Below are 18,998 nucleotides of genomic sequence, written 5' to 3'. Positions count from 1 at the left end.
GTTTGGCAGCCTTGGCGGTGGAGATGATGATGTCAGGCGGGGAGCGGGGGATAGTTGACGCTGCTTATTTTATTATCAATTAATTAGTTTGCCTGTGGCACCACATCTCTGTTTCTATGTGGTTACTCGCTCGCTCGGTTTAACAGACGTCTCAAACTGCTCTTAATTGCCTTTGAAAGTAAATCAGCTCGTTTTTTCCCCATTAGAATTATTTGTGAAGCAGCTATGATTCTATTTATGAGATGTAAAAATGATAATTTCATCTCTGATCTTCTCTGTAAGGGTATTGGTAATGGAGTTTGGCCAAATCCTTCTGCTGCTAATGAAATCTCTTCATTGGAGTGTCAAGTATGTTTAGATGAGCAGAAAGGAATGACAGTAAATTATTCATGACATCACAGCATACAGCAAAGTAATTGCAATCAATAGTTTTAAAGTCACGGGTAATGTCCTTCCGGCAGATATTCTGTGATAGGACATGAAACTTGAAACACAACAGAGAAGAAGAAGAAGAAGAAGAAGAGGAGGAGGAGAAGGAGGAGGCGGTAGAAGAGGAAGAAGAAGAAAAGGAAGAAGAGGAAGAAGAAGAAGACATTCACAAACACAAACACACGCACACAGCTACAAACACACACAGGGCTATGTTTAATGAAGTGTAAGTTGCATGGGCAGTGTGTGGGAGGTCAGTACTGAAACAACAAAATGAATAGTTGGAGGCTATGTGACAAACTCTGAAGCAGAAGTACAGGGTGTGTGTGTGTTATCTTTGGATTGGACAGATATTTCAGGTATTAGTGTCAATACCTGTAAAAACATTTTACCATTTTCATTGCACACAGTGAAAGATGATGTGACTGTTTCCTGTTGTATATAACAAAGATGTGAAATCCAATACTAATCCCTCCTGAGAGGTTTTTTATGAAGCTTTCTTCCTCAACTTGTCAGACTGTCGTGGATAATGTGATTTCTTCCTCTCACTTACTCAGTGTTCAGCTTATTTAGACTGTGTGAAAGTGATACTTTAAGACACCATAATGACATTACATGTTTCAACACTGCAGACAGTGGAGCAAAGACAAGGTGAGATGTCTGCTAATAATACCAGTGATTGCCACACTAATTACATTTCAGTGGGCAGTGGGTGGTCTTCACTGTCTGTATTAAAGAAAAAGTACCAGGAGAACCTATTTCCACACTGAGGACGCTGTCACAGATTTGAACCTATATTCGAAATAATGTTTTATTTACTTCTTTATTGGTAAAACTAAATCTCAGCAAGGGAAAAGAGGCAAAAATGCCTGTACAATTTTCTTCATAATTATGAAATTCATAAAAAAGGAAAAAACAGTGGATAGCCAGATAGATCATTTCCACTGATTCCCTTTGAGACTAATTAACACTTTAATCTTTACACCGAAATGTTATTTTCAGTGAAAACATGGGCTTTCATCAGCTGAAGAGCAGTGTTGGGCAAGTTGCATGAAAACTGTCATCCTTCCTCACTGAATTGCATTACTTCAACAAAGTAACATGTATTTAACACTACACACATTATAGCAGTAAATATTGTCAAATAATTCAGGATAAATCAAATGAAAGGCCAACTAATTTGCTACGATCAATACTCATTTAATTTGCACGTTTCCAACCAACATTTAAAACACTGCATTTGAACTAACATCATTCTCTCAATAACCTTTTTCATTTCCAGGACCTGAAGAGTTGTATGGTGCTCACATTTTTGCATCTGCAGTACACTCATTATGAAACAGCATTTTTGCTCTAAACCATCTTAAAAATCTTAAAAATACATGATTCCATTGATATCTTTTTGCAGCGGATATCTTACTTACAACGAGATTGAACGAGCTAAGCTGTTTAGTGTTTCTATGTGCTGTATTTTTTCAGTTTGATAAACGATCTCCAAAAAGCAATAAAACGGACGAGATCTCGCCTCTGTTGCTAGGGTTGTTACTACGGGTCGGACTACTTCCTGGAGGTTTAAACACGGCATACATTACATTCGCTTCTACTGAAGCGACTGGTTGTTTTCCAGTTGTTAGTCATACCCCATGTATTGACAGAGGTGTCAATGGAGAGATGGAGTTGACCTGAATGTAGACTTGGTTTGAGGTTGTGGGGAAAAAATTTCCTTTACACCAGTCAGATGTGATCTACATACTTGTGATTTGTTTTGGTGGTTGTACTTAAAAATCAAAACAATGCAGTCTTAATTCAAGTTATATTGAGGAACTTTAAAGAAAAGTTTGACAGTAACAGTTGTAATCTGTTGGGAGGTTTAAACAGCCTAGGTTACTTTTATTTATTTTAAGACTTTTCAGCTACATTGCCAAGTTTAACACATTTATTAGAAAAGTAATAAAATATGATAAATTACATTAAATTGATACAATTATTTAAATAGTTAAATTAGCCCACTTATTAAATTTTTAACAAGTTGATTTGTAATCTGTAACTTATTACATTTTAAAAGCAAACTTCCAAACACTGTCAGCAACCTGTCACGTTTATTTACCACTTCAGCAGTGAGTTTTAACTACCTGACAACCATCTCCATGATGAACAGTTTACCCCAACAAACGAAACAGTCACTGCAAAGTCTGTTGAGGCTGATAACCTCAACAGATGCACTAATACATTGGTTAGTTTGCAAATTGTTACACAAGTTTTCATGCAGCATTAATTGTTGCACACTGCATATAATCACACCGCATATATTTGTTAAATATAAATTTGTGACGAATATGTTGTTATTTTGTTGTCAGTCTTACTTAAAACCTTTATAGTGTGATGAAATTTTAACTCCATGAATGTCAAACAATACACATTTTTAAGTGTTGACTGTTAACACTGTAAAAGAGTTCATATTCAAACAACTCAAGGTTAAAGTAAAATGTACTCATCATGGGAGTCGAGTTATAACTCCCAAAGATTTCAGGTTCAACTCCTGAAAGGTGTTAAAAATCAACTCCAAGAAAAGAGTTACTTTCACTCTGCTTGAGAGTGAAAGTTGGTCTCACACAAAAAGAGATGATTTGAACTCAGAGAGTTTATTCCAAAGATGTGAATTTGCTGTGCACCAACACCACATACAAAGTTTGGCGCCACAGTGTTAACAGCCGCTTTGCTCTTCCGGGTTAAACACCTGACAAATACTTCTACCTGTATAGACCTGAGCTCTAGATATCAGAACAACGACCCCCAATGTACAAGATTGATTTGGACTCACACACACTTTTCCATCTCTGTACATACAGACATGTTCACATAGGCTACACACTATTCGCAACAACTGACATTATCTTGTTACAACAGCATCTGCTCGTGGGAGGGATATATTAGTCAGCAATCAGTATTTGAAGCTAATGTGTTGGATAGACTAAAAATGGGCAAGCGAAAGGATTTTGACAAGGGCCAAACTGTGATGTCAGGATGACTGCCTCAGAGCATATCCAAAACAGCAGGTATTGTGGGGAGTTCCCTGTGTGCAGTTGTTAGTAGGCTACTTAAAGTGGCCCAAGGAAGAGCAACCAATGAACCAATGTGCATGTGGTTGCATAGCTTCAGACCAGTCAGAGTGCTCACGTTGACCCTGTCCACTGCGCCTACAATGGCCACATATGTAATTAAGTAAAGTTTATTTAATATAGCACCTTCCACAAAGTCACAAAGTGTTTCACAACAATAACAGCAAAAGCAATGTTAAAAAATATTAAAAGGAGTCAAAACAAACCAAAATACCAGCAACTGGACTATACAGTGTTGAATCACGTTTTCTTTTTACATCATGTGGACATTCAGGTGCACGAGAGTTGTTTACCAGTGAGATGAGACACACTAGGTTAGGTTAGGTAGGTTAGGTAGTTACTTTATTAATCCCCGAGGGGAATTTTTTTTTTAAAGTAAAGTAACTAAAGGAAGAAGACAAACTGACAGAGGCAGTGATGCTCTGGGTGATGTGCTGCAGGGGAACTTTGGGTTCTGACATTCATGAGGACACTTAGACAACTTCCACCTGTTGCAAACCACATGCACTCCCTCATGGCAACAGCATTCCGTGACAGCGGCGGTGGCTTAAAGGTGCTGGCTTGGCCTCCTAAATTCTCCAGATATCAATCTGATGGAGTGTGTTTGGGAAAACAAGCTCATCCAGGGAGGCCCCACCTTACAACCTTCAGGACTGAAAAGACGTGCTGCTAACTTCTTTGTGCCTCGACAGGTCAGAGCTGTTTTGGTGGCACGAGGATGACAGACACTATATAAGGTTGGTGGTTTTAAGGTGACTGATAATTATTTTAACACTTCACAATTTTGTTGCATCCCCAAACCAGAAATTGGACTCTACAAACATTACAAACATCTGCTCTTCAGAAACTTGGCAGAAATCTGTTATTAGTGAGCAGAATGTTCATCTGTGTGGTTGTATCAGTGGTGGCTCACATGATGAAAATGTGCAATATCCTACAGCCACCTGATGCATGAAGCGAAGATACAGCAGAGGACCATTAGCGCTGATGAATGCAATCGGTCTGAGCTGGCTGAAATGCTTATCATCCCCACAGAGGGACATATAGAGAGGAAGGGTGGAGGGGGTCTCTTCTAAATGAGGAAGATAATGTGCAAGCACACTGAGAGAAAAACATTTTAAATTTATGAGAAAATGTTATTTCAGTTTCAGTTGTTTTTTTAAATTCTGTACACATCAAAATGCCAGAATAATCTTCCAGCAATATCAAATCACATTAATTCCCACAACTCAAACAGCCTTTGAACACAATAATGAATTCACCACTTTGAGCTCCAGGCTCCTCAAATATGAGTAAAACTTAATGATGGAGATGAGTGGGATGCACACACATATACGCAGTGTACACATAAACGCACAGGTGAGCTAGTCAGGCATGTAGCAGGGCATGAGTGGGATGTTGACATTCAGAAGTACATAACAAAACAGCGAATGAGGGAGGAACAGATGTGTATGGCCCCTGGGGTTTATCACAAACATCTGGTTTACAATAGATCACATTATAGGTCGACACGCAGAGATGATTTTTGACCACGTCAAATCCACAGGCATCTTATGATGATGGGGAAAAAAAGAATTATACAGATTAGTTGATAACATTATACAACCTTTGAAAAAAATGTAATTCTTCCCTTTTCTGAAAAAGACAAAGAGAGCAATAAAGGCAAAGACGTAATTGGAGTAGAGGGACATAAGAACGAGATCCAAAGAGGAGAGGAGGTAGAGTGGGTTGCAGAGAGTAAATGAGCCTCAGCCTCCCTTGTGTAATGAGCCTGGCAGGCTGCAGCAGGAGCAGCTGTCTGATTGGATGTTTGTGTGGAGTGGCAGCCCTCCTGGGAGAAAGAAAATCAGATAAAGCTGGATGATGCCATCGCAGTGGCGCAATGCCACCGCCAGCACTGAGCTGTGAAACATCACCGTTATAGCACAGCGGCAGGCGTCACCAACACAGTGACATCATCACATCTCATTCTTTTACTTCACACAGAAAGGAAAGCTGTCATCACGGAGTGTGACTGAATGATACAAGAGTAAAAACTACAAACTTTCTTTCTTCCTTTCGAGCTGCTGCAGAACTGAAGGACTTCTTGTTTTTTTCTTATTGACTGGAAACACAAATCACCTCAGAAAATGGGTTTCCTGGGATCCGTTATTCCTGCAGAGGCTCACATTCGTCAGAGGAAAAGCAACATGTTTTTGCAAAGGTCTACCTGCAAGTCATTGTTTGTTTCTAAAGTCATGACTTTTAATGTGCAAATCTGAGCTGCGACTAACTCCAGGTGCATCTTACAAAGACAATAATGATGCACAGGTTTGTCCAAAACCTTTTTGATAAAGAAAAAGAGAAAATAATGTGAAAAGAAAGAGATTTGAATCTCTTTTGTAACCTGTAAACACAGACTTTGTATTTTGTATTTAAGGGAATTGCCGAGGTCCCACTGCAAGGTTGGCCTGGCAGGCTTCCCTTTTTGTTAGGTTTTATTGTCCTGTCATTTTGTTTGTTTTTGAGTTTGTTTCTTTATGTAAATGTCACTTCTGTTAAAATAATATATTTTGTCAGTACTCCTAGGAATATGTTATTGATCATAATTTTAGTCTGTCTTATTGGATCGTAGCAAGCCGGAAAACGTTTAACTTAGCTTGGAATAAAGACTGTAAACAGGAAGAAGCAGCTTTTCAATTCTTTTTTTAAAGGTAACAAAATCCTACATGCACATCCAAAGCTAATAAAAACATGATCTTTGTTTCATCAGTACAAAAACAAAAGTGTCAATATTAGTTGTAATTGTGCCAGATGTTACAGTACATTTTGGCCGGGAGCACTGACTTCCTACAATCTTCACAGAGTCAGTTTTAAACCACCCTGTTCTTATTACACTTCAGTTTTTGCACCAATCAAACAAACAAGATACAAGGACCATTTGTTGCAGTATCTAAAATGTCTAACTATTCCTTTAAACCAGACCAAAAAGCTGTCAAACTGACAAAAAAGGAACTAACAAGAGTCCTGATCTTCAGGCCCCTGTGACGCTGACAGCTGGTCGGAGGCTTTATGTTTACATTCATGTCTGTCCCATCCTTGTGAAAATCTCAAGAAGAACTCAAGGGACTTTCTTCTAATTTGTCACAAAAGTTCTCTTTGACTCAAGGAAGAACTGAATCAACCTTATTGGCAAATCAATTGAACACATAGAAATTCCTTCAAAGTATTCACTACATGTTGACTGGGAGCAGGGGCTTACAATCACAAAGCACAAACAACAGATCACGTGCTGCCACATTAACTTGCCAGCAGCAAGACTGATCAATACCCAACTTGCATATTGATTCCCCTCCAGACAGAAAATTGATCAGAGTGTTCGGTATAAGCAGTGAGAATCTTCCAAAGCTCTTCGTTATTATTGCTAACTGAGAACTGAGGTGCAACCTCAAACCATTAACACCATTAAACCAACCGGTCTGATTTACACACATTTATCAGCCTCCTTTCCGTCACAGACAGCGTTAATGACTGTGTGCGTATCAACGTTTTAGCATCCTTCAAGAACACACATACCCTCCAGGGACACTTTGATATTAAAGTCCTGTAATTTGAATGGGGAATCCCCAGTGAGCATATCTGCGAAAATAACAATGACACACATATGCACAAAGCGAAAGCCCTTATTAAACCAAATCCATATCTGCTCAGTGCGTGGATCCCTCACGAAGGTGTTGTATAGAAAGACGGCGTGTATTTTTATTGTGGGCATCAGAGACACTGATGTCTGAAAGCTTTGGGTTATTACAACGCATAATCACATAAAACTCATAATCACAATCACAGTCACAATCACATACACACATACACACAATCACATACACGCACGCACGCCCAGGAGGAATCAGTGCAGGAGAAGAGGAGAGGAATCCATTTACACAGACCGAGAAAGAGAGCCCCAGCCTCCGCCACAGTCTACCATTAGACAGACCTTTCTCCTGTTTTATATGATGAATTCTTTCATTTACACTAAGATTATCCTGTTGCTGCTGCTCGGTGTATGTGTGTGTTCGTCTCTCTCTGTCTGTGTAGTATACACTGTGGTAAATGGTTAAAACAATCTTATTCACGATCAGTAGATTAATAGAACTAAAGACATTTTGTCAAGTAAGTTCAGTTGGATGTACTTCATTTTATACTACGTTACATTTCAGAGGGAATATTGTGCTTTTTACTGCACTTAAGTAATTAGAATTATTTATTGACATAAAAATTAGGATTTTTAAAATGATGTGATTACATTTTATTAGACTATCTACTCATACAATTTTAAATCAGCTTCACAAATTGCTGCTTACACATGAATACATTAGAAGCATAATTCTTTATTCTTAACTGAGGTTTTTAGTGCTCAGTTTGTACTGTTCACCATCTACAACTGCACAAACATGCTGAACCTCTGAAACCCAAACCTGCAGCAGAACTGCAGCGTGTGTGGTGAATGACTCACATCTCCTCACTACGATGAGACAATAGGATGCTATCAAGACACCTGCGGCAATCTTGAACAAATATACGTTGTGATTTGCATGCTGTATGTGTAATTAGGTCCTGATTGCCAGGGAGGCTGCTCCCATACATGCTCATTGCTCTGCAGGGGCAGTCTGACACTGAGGGTCCTCTCTGTTGGCGGGATGGCATGCACCATGTAGGTGACTTACCCGAGCAAAATGTTTAGGTCATAGTTCAATATCAGCTGACAATTACTGAATTATCAATTATTATTACTCTTGAATTATAATGTTGTCTGTAACCCACAGTATAATGTGGGATTTATTTACACCAAAGAAAACAATAGAGATGTAATTTCATCATGAGACTCACAAACTTATGGACATTATGAAAAATTAATTGGAGAGAGAGTATATCTAATGGAGCTGCAGGTGATGATAAGGCTGATAGCAATTTTGCAGTTCATTGAACTTCAAATTAAATTTTAATAAAAATAAAGCGACACTCCCCATCTCATCTTCGTTTGCTGTCAATCAAACAGTCAAATATTCACCACCAGCCATTATGTTTCTGGTCGTCTGTCCGTGCATACTGTACGTACGTACATTCAAGGCTTGTGAATGTGATATCTCGAGAATCCCTCTGTTTCCCCAATCACCCTTTTCCTCATGTTTCCTGTCTTCTCCCCTGTTTGTTTTTGTCTGTCATGTGTTCTATGTTTTGGTCTGTGTCTGGTGGGGATGGATTCATTCGACTGCCACACCCCAATCAGCTCGCACAGCTGGTTCTCATTCCAGTAATCACCACCTGGCACCTGGTACCACGCTGCAGTTCAGTAAGTCTGTTTGCTTGTTCTGCAATTCCGGTTCTGACTACCTGTCTGTCTCCTGCCTGCAGCAGTCCTACCAGTGTGCCTGTCTGTCTGCTACCCTGTGGTACGTAACCTGCTGTCTAGTGTCGATCCACGGAGATCACCAGTTGGCGTGTCTTGGCAATCCTGTGTCGGTCTATGGGAAACCGCACAGTCGCACCTGCTTGCTGTCCTGCGTCGGTCCACGGAAATCACCAGGTATCCAGCCCCCCTGCTCAGCGTTGGACCTGCCTGCCTCAGCTCTGGTGAGAATTACAGGGACACTCTCACCAGCCTGCACAGGTCTCGGGGACCTTCTCCGCCTTCGGAAAGACCCTGGGTCGGTAGTGACTGTTGTTGGCCTCACAGCCGCTCTGGACTTGCCTCTGTTCTCACGCACAATCCCCTGGACTATTCACCTGTTCTGTGTTGAGAATAAACCTGTGTTCTACCAAGTCATCTGCTATGTGTGTGCATTTAGGTCTGTTCAAACATACCTCATAACAGATTTTAATGGTCAAAGGTCAAGGCCCCTGTGACCTCTCTTTTGTCCCATAGCTGTCCATTCCATTCTAGCAATATCCCCCAAATACCTCGAGGGAATTTCCTCAAATTTGGCACAAATGTTCACTTGGACTAAAGGATGAACTGGTTTGACTTTGGTGGTCAAATGCAGAGGTCAAGCCCTGCTGTGACCTCAAGTAATCCCATTCTCATGGACACGATATTTCAAGAACGCCTCGAGGGACTTTCTTTAAATTTGGTACAAATGCTCACTTGAACTCAAGAATTAACTGATTCGATTTTTGTGGCCAAAATCTTTCAAAGTCTTTACCGTATTGTAAAAAGATGGGTCTGGACAAACATGGATGTAAGCTACAACTTGACTGGTTGGAATGGCATACAACAGCAAGGTGGTAAATGTTTAAAAAAAAAAAAAAAACATTTAGTGAAGATATTCAGTGCAGCTTGCTAAGATAGCTTCTCTTCTCAAACACAATCTTGTATGAAGACTTTTCCACATTAAAAACGAACCATTCAGTCACACTTATCATAAAAAAGGATCAATTCACACCTGTTGGAGTTGCGCATGAGGCACAAAACTGGTGAAAAAATCCAAACACTGAACATAGTGAAAAGAAAACATGGCTCTGTTTGATTGACATCTTTGTAGTACTTTGTATTCTTGTTTTCATAAAGCTGTCATCTATTCGAGCAATCAGTAGTTTTGTTCAGTGGATGAACGAAGACAGAAGCGTACAAAAGACTCAACAGACTCTGAACAAGAATTTCAAAAAGTGACTTTAAAAATCCTAACTCCAGATGTGCTCCTCTTTGCTACTGTTGGATGGATTTATTTGAAAAACAAAACAAACATTACAAAGCAAGAGATTTCTTTATTTTCATTTTCCATAAATAAGGCATATCAAATATGTTTGAGCTGTGGGCTGATTGAAACTGGTTTAAGGGAGGGCTGCATTTATGTGACAGTACCAGATGTCATCACAGGTAAAGACAAGGAGCGCCATAAATATTTCTAATAGTAACACTGACAGTTTGTCCCCATGAGTCATAAGAGGAATGTGCATCTCTGTGCTCCACGATTGATATATTTTTTTCATGCCAATGGCTGTGCTCTGTTTGGACATCAGATTTTAAACATTTTAAAGAGAGGGGTGGATGTTTTTTTTTACTGGTGTTGATGATCCAATTTTGCTGAAAGGTTGGCTGTCTTTACGTCACCATAACGCGCTGTTAGTAAAACGTCATCGGTTGGAAATTAATCAGGCGTGCAGTTATCAATGAAAGTGTTTAAAGGTGACTGTACAGCGGCGTGTTGGCTGTCTTTGTTCGGAGGTTGTGTTAAAAGGCGCTGGCCTTGGTGCTGAAGTTTGGGATTTTATTACTAATCTGTATTATTTCCGTCTCTGTACCTTTATTTCTGAAACATATTAGGTTAAAGAACGTGTTTTTAGTTTTTGCATGACCGATTGGACTTCAGGTAGTTATAATCATGAGTATTCCCATGGATAGGCCGTCTCAGTGACTCCGGTATTTAAACAATCCAGAATTTTGTGATTTTGATGATGAAATTTTAATTGTGACCAAATATTTATGCGGATTATAAAGTTATAGAAAAAATACATTGTAATGGTGACATTGATTAAGAGTATCATAAAATATATTTAATGCGATTATTGAGTTCATGTCCTGTGTTTTCCGCACTCCGCACACAAACTGGATTAAAGAAGGTTTTGCAGGTTTTTATACTATAGGTGATACTAGATGTTGTCGTTTGGCTCGAGGGTTTTGTGAGCTGACGCTACTGGCATTTTCCTTCAGATATTAGGTCAATACGTGGCAGGCAAAAATAGTTGAATATTGATAATTGATTGTACTTTGGCTGTAGAAATGTGATCCAGGCAAACTTGGGTCATTGCGTGTACAGCCCGTACGTCACTCTCCTGACATCAGCACTCAGCTTAAATACCCGCAACACCGAGTGGTGTAATACAAAAACAGGCACACCTTCATACGGGCGCGCCGGGAGTCAAACACACTGCTGGAACCTCAACAGAAGAATAACTTTAATGTACTTTGTATTATATTTAAAAACGAATATTTCAGGATCTCATTTTTTGCAGTCTATAATTTATTTTGAGCAGCGCTCTATTTCCAGAGCAACTTTTCCAAACTTCACAGGAAGTCCCTGCGCTTTAACCCTCGTGTATTGTTGGTTTTGATAATGAACAACGACTCTGTTGCGTTTGGAGAACTGGACACGAATGTTTCTGAGCTGCTGTCGCCTCTTTCTCTCAGCCACAACCAAAGTTTGTTCCCCGCGCTCCGGCTCGAGTCCAAGTCTTTGGTCACCTCAGCCACAATGTTCGCCGTGGGAGTTCTGGGAAACCTCATAGCTATCGTCGTGCTGTGTGTCTCCAAAAAGGAACAGAAGGAAACTACTTTCTACACTCTGGTATGTGGGATGGCCATCACGGATCTGTTGGGGACGTGCTTCACCAGCCCTGTGGTAATCGCTACATATGTGGCTAGCCGCTGGCCAGGAGGAGCGCTGCTCTGTCACTTCTTCTCCTTCTCCATGCTCTTCTTTGGCTCAGCCGGTATGTCCATCCTGTGCGCCATGGCTGTGGAGCGATACCTGGCCATTAACCGAGCGTATTTCTACTCGCAGCACATAGACCGAACAATGGCGCGATTTGCGCTCCTAGTCACCTACCTGGTCAACATTGTCCTATGCATTATGCCCAGTTTTGGCTTCGGCCAGCACGTTAGACACTTCCCCGGGACTTGGTGCTTTCTAGACTGGAGGGCGATGGATCCACTCGGAGCCTGCTACTCCTTTCTGTACGGCGGCGTGATGCTGGTGCTGATTGCAGTGACCGTTTTGTGTAATTTGGCGGTGTGCAGGTCGCTGGTAGGGATGAACCAGAGGACAGGAATAGTCAGGGCTGAGCTGTGTGAGCAGGGAGGCTCACGTCGCCGCTTCCCCCGGCTGCAATCCGTCACCTCTGCTGCGGAGATCCAAATGTTCTGGCTAATGATCTTCATGACCATCGTCTTCCTGGTCTGCTCCATTCCATTAGTGGTAAGTTTTAGTGTTTCTATTATATTTGCGCGGAGTGCATGCCAAACAAATCTAGTTATTTTTATTCGATATTATACCTTATCTCTGACATGCTCTGTCGTGTTTTAGGTGCGAATCTTTGTTAACCAACTCTACGATCCAGCCTACATTTCTGCCGGGGGTAAACCTAACTACCGCAGTGACCTGTTAGCAATCCGCTTCGCATCATTTAACCCCATATTAGACCCCTGGGTGTACATTTTGTGCCGGAAAAACCTGCTGCTGAAGGGCTGCGAGAAGCTCAAGAGGACAGTTGCCCGGGGTAAGGATGGTTGCGGTGACAATATTGGTTGGGTAGAGGGTCAAAACTCCCCTGCGTCTTTGAACAGCAACGACACCAGTTACGCGTCATTACGCACAGCAAACTACAGGAACGACGTGGAACACCAGGTGTCCATCAAGAACAAATCCTTCACAGACTTCGCGATCAGACAAGCGTGGGAGTACGACACCGCCCGGGTCAACTTCCATCCGTTCAGCGTCGAATCGACGGTGATCCTGGGCTGCGAGGAGGAAGTAGCAGCTCAGTCCAAACAGGACGCGGCGGCAAAGGCTTCTCCGAGACGCAACTCAACGCCGCCGCTCTCCACACATGTTAGAAGAGTGGACATTGTTACCTGCACGTTCAGTACACCGAGCTCCTGTCAGTCAGCGAAATATCTCTGATGGACGTTTGTTATCTATCAACAGCAGCTTTCAAGCATTTCTGGCAGCTACTTCATCCGCACGGCAAACTGGTGCTATTCAATTAAAATTATACTTACTTTATCACTTTTAATGGCTTTGAACGCAGCCACATAATCTTCAGCAAGTCAAAGGTAAACAGATAAATGGCACTAAAAATCAGCATCTCAATCATCTACACTGGGTCACATACCACATATGATTTAACCTGACCTGAAAGCGCTCTGAATGTACTCTAGGTTGAGTATTCTACGTGTGGATCCAACCCAAGTACAGCAGTAGATATAGAGGAGTGAAACGTCCATTCTACATCTCTTATTTATCATCCAGAATGTATGTCTATTCAGTTGAAGTCTAACACAAGGTCCAAACCATGGAGAGTTTTAAGCTGTACTGTGGGTTTAATTGTTCACCTATAACGTGATTTTGTGTGTGGTGTGAACCTGATAGACTTTGAAAGAGCAGGATATCACCAGTGGTGATAGTTTTACTGTCATTACACCCACTCTGGGTGCTAAAACAAAAAACTATTTATATTTGGCCGATGGCCACAACTGTTTGTGTCATATTCTGCTGAATATTGAGGACATTGCATATGAAGTCATAGATGATCATTTCCAAACATGGAAATTTAAACATCATACCCCATGGGTACAAATAATAGGTGTGACAAGAGTTTGATACATTGTATCCATGTGTGCCATTCACAGTAGGTTTTTCCATCATGTGTTATTACACTGTATTTCTGTGACAGTGGATTATATATTTTTACAAGCTGCTAATTTGCTCTGTGCCATTTAACAGTGTTGCATGATGCAGGGAAACTGAATATGGACATTTTGAATATGTAAAATATTTATATTGTACATTTGCATAATGTCTAATGTTTTGATAACTGCAGTTGTGAACAGCTGATGTGAACATATCAGCTATTTAAAAAGAAAATACTTTTTTTTTTTTTTTTTTTTGCTTTAAGCTGTATGACCTGAGGTGTTTGCTGGATGTGTTGGTGGGTCTGTGCAGTGAAATAAAATGTCTGAAGACCGCAAACTGGTATGAAAAAACTTTGATATTTTCATGGCAAACATCCTCAGCTGACAGACAGGTGGCAGAAGAGCAACGCTTCTTTCAGTTCTGAGGACAACAGGATCAAAGTTAGCTTTTTATTTTAGACCAGCAGGTGGCGCTATAACACAAGTCTAGTTGAATTTGAGCTGGAAGAAGGTAAGGGTGTTAACTCACGTGCGCAAAGCAATAAGTGTCAACACTGAAAACAAGATGTATATTTAAAAATGTTTATTCCCTTCGAGGATAATGCCATACAAAAATAAAGGAAACTTTATAATAATAATAATAATGATGATGACGTCTGACTTGAAGATGAAGTCTGACATGTTGGAGAGTTTAAACTGAATTTAATTACTGAACCGTTTTGTAACTAGAAATTAATGTTCAGGTCTTGTAGTATAAAATTTTCATCTGTTCAGACCAAACATTGATTGATTTTCTATTTCTAAAACTTGACACTCGAAATAGAGGTTAGTTGTCAGACTCAAATGTCTGAGGTGGTCTTGAGAAGAAAAAAAAAGTGTTCATTATACCACATCGTTTTAATGCAGGTCAATATGTTTCTGAAATCTATTCATCAGAAATGAATTGTCCGGAGGAATCGGAGCAGCTGTTTTGTTTTTATTTGCCTGATTCTGCCCAGCTGTTCAGTTCAGGTTTGAGTTCCTGCAGTGGCTAAATGTAAAAATCAGCACCTTGAAAAGAAAATGTGAGCTGAAGTAACCTTCAACATGACCTGTGAATCTTTGCAATAAATAGATATATATCTACATTATAGAGTTCATTTAAAAAAAAAAAAAGCAGCTCTCATATGAAGCCATAATAAATAAATAATTTATCTGAAATAAATATATTTTACTTTTATACAGTAATACATGAAGATGCATGGCATCCATTTGGCTGAGTTCACCTGAACATAGAAAAGATAAAATGTAATGTCACTGTTTGTGTGGAAAATAATGATATGGAACTTTTGGAAAAAGCCGGCTTCACTGTAAGCAGTGGACATAGTGCCTGTCTGTTTAGTCTGAAGTAGATTATAAACACAGGTTCAGTCCTTTAACTGTGTTTCTTCTATATATCTATGTGGATTCAGCCTTCAGGTGTCGCCCATATAAAACCAAAACATGTTCACATAAGGAGTCTCTTTTATGAGCAACAGTTGGCCTCGAGGATCTTGCATTAGTTACCAGTTACTTAGTTCAAAACAGTTCACTCTTTGATGAGGCAGCAATAAATCCAGACTGGGAGCCCCTGATGACCTTCCCTCCGTCTCCGAGTTTGAACTTGGCCCTTAATCGCTCGGTTGCACCCAGGCAACTTCCTCCTCAACAGGAAATTCGCCACAGGAGGCAAACAAGTGACCCCGATCACTTCCTCTGCTCCATGTGTGACGGCGCCCCCCTCTGGCCATTTCAGACACACAGGCCTTGCTACACAGAGCATCCGTCCTGAGCCTCTTGACACTTCTCTGTTCAGGATGGGTGACACCACTCTTCATCACCCCTTCCCTCGTCTCTTCAGCCCATACACATGCAGCTGGCAGCGGACAGCGACTGGATGGTCCTCCATGTGGTCTGGGCATCCATGAAGGAAACCGGCTCGTACCGGTCGGGCCGGCAGCAGGGGTGGCTGCTGACCTTGCGGGCAGTGCGCCGAGGCAGCGAGCCATTTTCCAGCAGTGCCTTCAGTGCTAGGTCATAGTTCATTCTGGAGGACTGGCAGGAGCCGACGCAAAACTTGAAGAGGACAATTTCATCCGAGTCAAACCCCAGTCCCAGGTCCCTAACCCGCATCTCCCTCTTCTCCACACGGCAGTCCCTGCTGCTCTGTTTCGGGTGCCTATTTTTACCTTTACCCTTTCTATTTCCTTTTCCTGTCTCTTCCTCTTCCTCCTTTTCTTTCTTCTTCCTCTTCTTCTTTCTCTTCGGTGCTCCTTTGGGTTGAGGTTCTGTGGGGTCAGAGGAGCGTGGAGAGCGCCCCACCCAGCGCCTACTCGGATGGTCATCCACCTCATCCATTACAAAAGGGTCTGAAATTGAACGAAAAGAAAAGTCTTAGTCGACAGAGAGTGACAAGTGAACGCTAGAAAGCAGAAAAATTAAGAGCAGTTACATATTTTTTGTATATAATCTACAATTTCACTTTGATAATGATTTCAAATCACATGTAAATACGCTCAAATGACTGAGATACGAAGCAGATCCTCAGGCTAAAGCTTCTTTCCAGTCTAATAGCGCTCGGCGAAGCCGAGGTGCTGTAAATTATACGTTCACGAGAGCTGCAGTACCATATAGCGCATGCCAGGTGGAGTACGGGTCACTGTCATCTTCCTGCTCCTTGTCCTCCACCACCTCGGGCAGCGTCACAGGAAGCTCTCTCTCCTCCTGGCCTCCCGGCGGGCCCGCAGCGGGCCCAGAGTCTGATCCCACACCAGCAGCACCGGCTTTCATATGAGCTCCTTCCACCAGAGGCAGCAGAGATACGAGAACCCACAGCAGCACCTGAGGAAACGGAGGAGGTGTGAGCTGGCAGAATGACATCAGAGGGATTTGTTTGACTCACTTTGTTGTGTGCTAAACGTTAGTCAAATTAAACAGTCTTGTCTAGGAAAAATGTGTGCTTGCTGTGACTGGAAACTGTGCAGACAAAGCAAAATATTACAATATTTTAGCTCTAAACAATAAGCTGGAAAACGCTAAACTATAACTCACTGGCGCTACAGAGTCCGGTGATAATTATCTGTGGGTTTGTCGCCGCAAGCAGCTTCTTTCACGTGACACACTCATTAGATCCATTATTCATACAAAAACAACGGTAAGTGCAGCTTTAAGAAGGTTGTTTTTTTTTCAGAGATAAACTGGAATCATCTCCATCTACGTGGCGGTAGTGTACAGTGGTCTGCTGATTGCTTTTACCTAACAGCCAAGGTGCTAAAACTAGCTTGTTTTTCCCCGTTTACAGTCTTTATATGCAGCTAAGCCAACCAGCTGCTCATATTTATCCCGCAGACATGGTAATAGTATCAATTTTCTCATCCAGCTTTTGGCAAGAAAACAAAAATGCGCATTTCCCAAAATGTTGAAGTATTCCTTGATGTAGATTTGTGGTGACATATTGCAGACTTGTCGGGTGTTGGCGTACTAGTCTTTAAGAAGGCTTACTTCCGCACAAATGACCGTCCCCACCAGAGGAATCGTCTGTTCAGTCATATATTTAATAACAACACTAAGTTGACAAAGTGCTTTCAAAACATAAAACTGATAAAGAAAATTAGATGGTAGTTAAAAGAGCTAATAAAACAAATACATCTTCAAAAGAGTACTTTGTCTGAAGCCCATTTCATCAAAAGTGATCTCACCTACTCTTCAGTAATAAGTAAGTCAAATAACCCTGCTTTCTTTCTGCCCTGGATCAAACTCTATCTGCTGGCTTATAACTTAGCAATGAAAGCTACGGTGCTGACAGGGTTCCGTGACTAGCTCAGTCCCGAGACTTATGGGGATGGATTTCATTAACAATTTATACTACACATCATCTGGTTTATAGTGGTCGGCACAGTGGAAATGAAAACTCATGAGGCCGGGTTATTTGCAGAGACGATGATATCGGGGGAAGAGAGGGAGAAGAGACGGAGAACAGATGAAGCGAAGGAGGCTGCAGAGAAAGCGGGAAATAAAGTTGAGGAAAGTTTCGGGGCGCTCTCGTGATGTCTGTTCCTGACAAACCTTGGCCTTTGGTGACATTACAGAAGTAATCTCCTGTCTATCCTTCTTCCGAACCCATCTGGTCCCACCTGGTGAGAAAAGAGAAAGAGAGGAATGTAAGACCAAGAACAAGGCTTCACTCAAATCAACTTTCCTCCTCCCCACAACTCCCTTTGAAAAGGGTAACATAAACTAAAGGCACAACATGCGGGCAATATGATGTCTACACATTCACAATTGTCCAGATACTGTAAAAAAAAAGAAAAGAAAAAAGAAAACAGTCCCGCGGGTCCCTGAGCAACCGACGTGTCACATAAATCACGTCCTCAACGCATGAGGACGATGTTTTTGTTGCTGCTTCAGTAAAAGACCAGTGTTTTCTGCCAGCTAGTGTGTCCAGCGCTGGCTTGTCTGCTCATATGCCCCCGCAAACAGCCGCAGTCCAGCAACAAAAGGCAGCATCTGCGCTATACTCGTCAAAGGCATTCTTCAGGGTTATTCCTGCGGCAGAGGTACAAGCAGGGGGAACCAGGCGTAGCGAGAGCACTTCGCGGAGGTCCCAGACAAAAACCACAGAGATGCAAGACAGGTGATAAGAAATGTCACGGATGCAGATGTTTATATATGGTACGTGCAAGTGTGGAGGATTGCCCTGGCGGCGGGCCCCCTCCCTGTCACACGAGGTTCCGTCAGGTTTGGTGTGGTGGCCCCTTCACGTAGACCTCCACCGTAACTGTAGATGATCTACCTTGCATCAGGGTCGACATAAATGCATTTTATTTAAGAAGGTAGAGCAAAAGTCAGCTGATCACAAAACCATTAGTTCGAACCCATCCATTCGATCGATTTTGAGATATCGCAACATAACAACAAAAGTTGTCCGCATTCATCTGCTGGTAACAATGAATGTCTACACAAAACGTTATGGCAATATTTTCTGTTGCTTTTAAGATATTCCACCCTGGACCAAACCGGTCGACTGACAGACCACCTACCAATGCCCT

General features: G+C 41.5%; 2 protein-coding genes across 2 annotated transcripts; one reads left to right on the top strand and one right to left on the bottom strand.

Annotated features, from left to right (window-relative positions):
• The first annotated feature begins 11,635 nt into the window (after window positions 1–11,635).
• On the top strand, window positions 11,636–13,993 carry ptger4c (prostaglandin E receptor 4 (subtype EP4) c). Its single transcript, XM_069139525.1, has 2 exons — window positions 11,636–12,496; window positions 12,605–13,993. Exons 1-2 carry the CDS (start codon window positions 11,636–11,638, stop codon window positions 13,199–13,201), a joined length of 1,458 nt encoding a protein of 485 aa, XP_068995626.1. The 3' UTR covers window positions 13,202–13,993.
• Window positions 13,994–14,701: 708 nt separating this feature from the next.
• LOC138192275 (artemin-like) lies at window positions 14,702–18,047 on the bottom strand. Its single transcript, XM_069139568.1, has 3 exons — window positions 18,016–18,047; window positions 16,578–16,791; window positions 14,702–16,319 (listed from the first exon to the last, which is right to left on the bottom strand). Exons 1-3 carry the CDS (start codon window positions 18,031–18,033, stop codon window positions 15,808–15,810), a joined length of 744 nt encoding a protein of 247 aa, XP_068995669.1. The 5' UTR covers window positions 18,034–18,047; the 3' UTR covers window positions 14,702–15,807.
• Window positions 18,048–18,998: the final 951 nt, after the last annotated feature.

The sequence above is a fragment of the Embiotoca jacksoni genome, unplaced genomic scaffold (genome assembly GCF_022577435.1).
Source record: "Embiotoca jacksoni isolate LCO1_2020_lvr unplaced genomic scaffold, fEmbJac1.0.p SCAF_83, whole genome shotgun sequence".
In the NCBI taxonomy this organism is placed as follows: Eukaryota; Metazoa; Chordata; class Actinopteri; family Embiotocidae; genus Embiotoca; species Embiotoca jacksoni.
The sequence above is the reverse complement of the archived record's forward strand: the minus strand, read 5'-3'. Positions and strand labels throughout refer to the sequence as shown.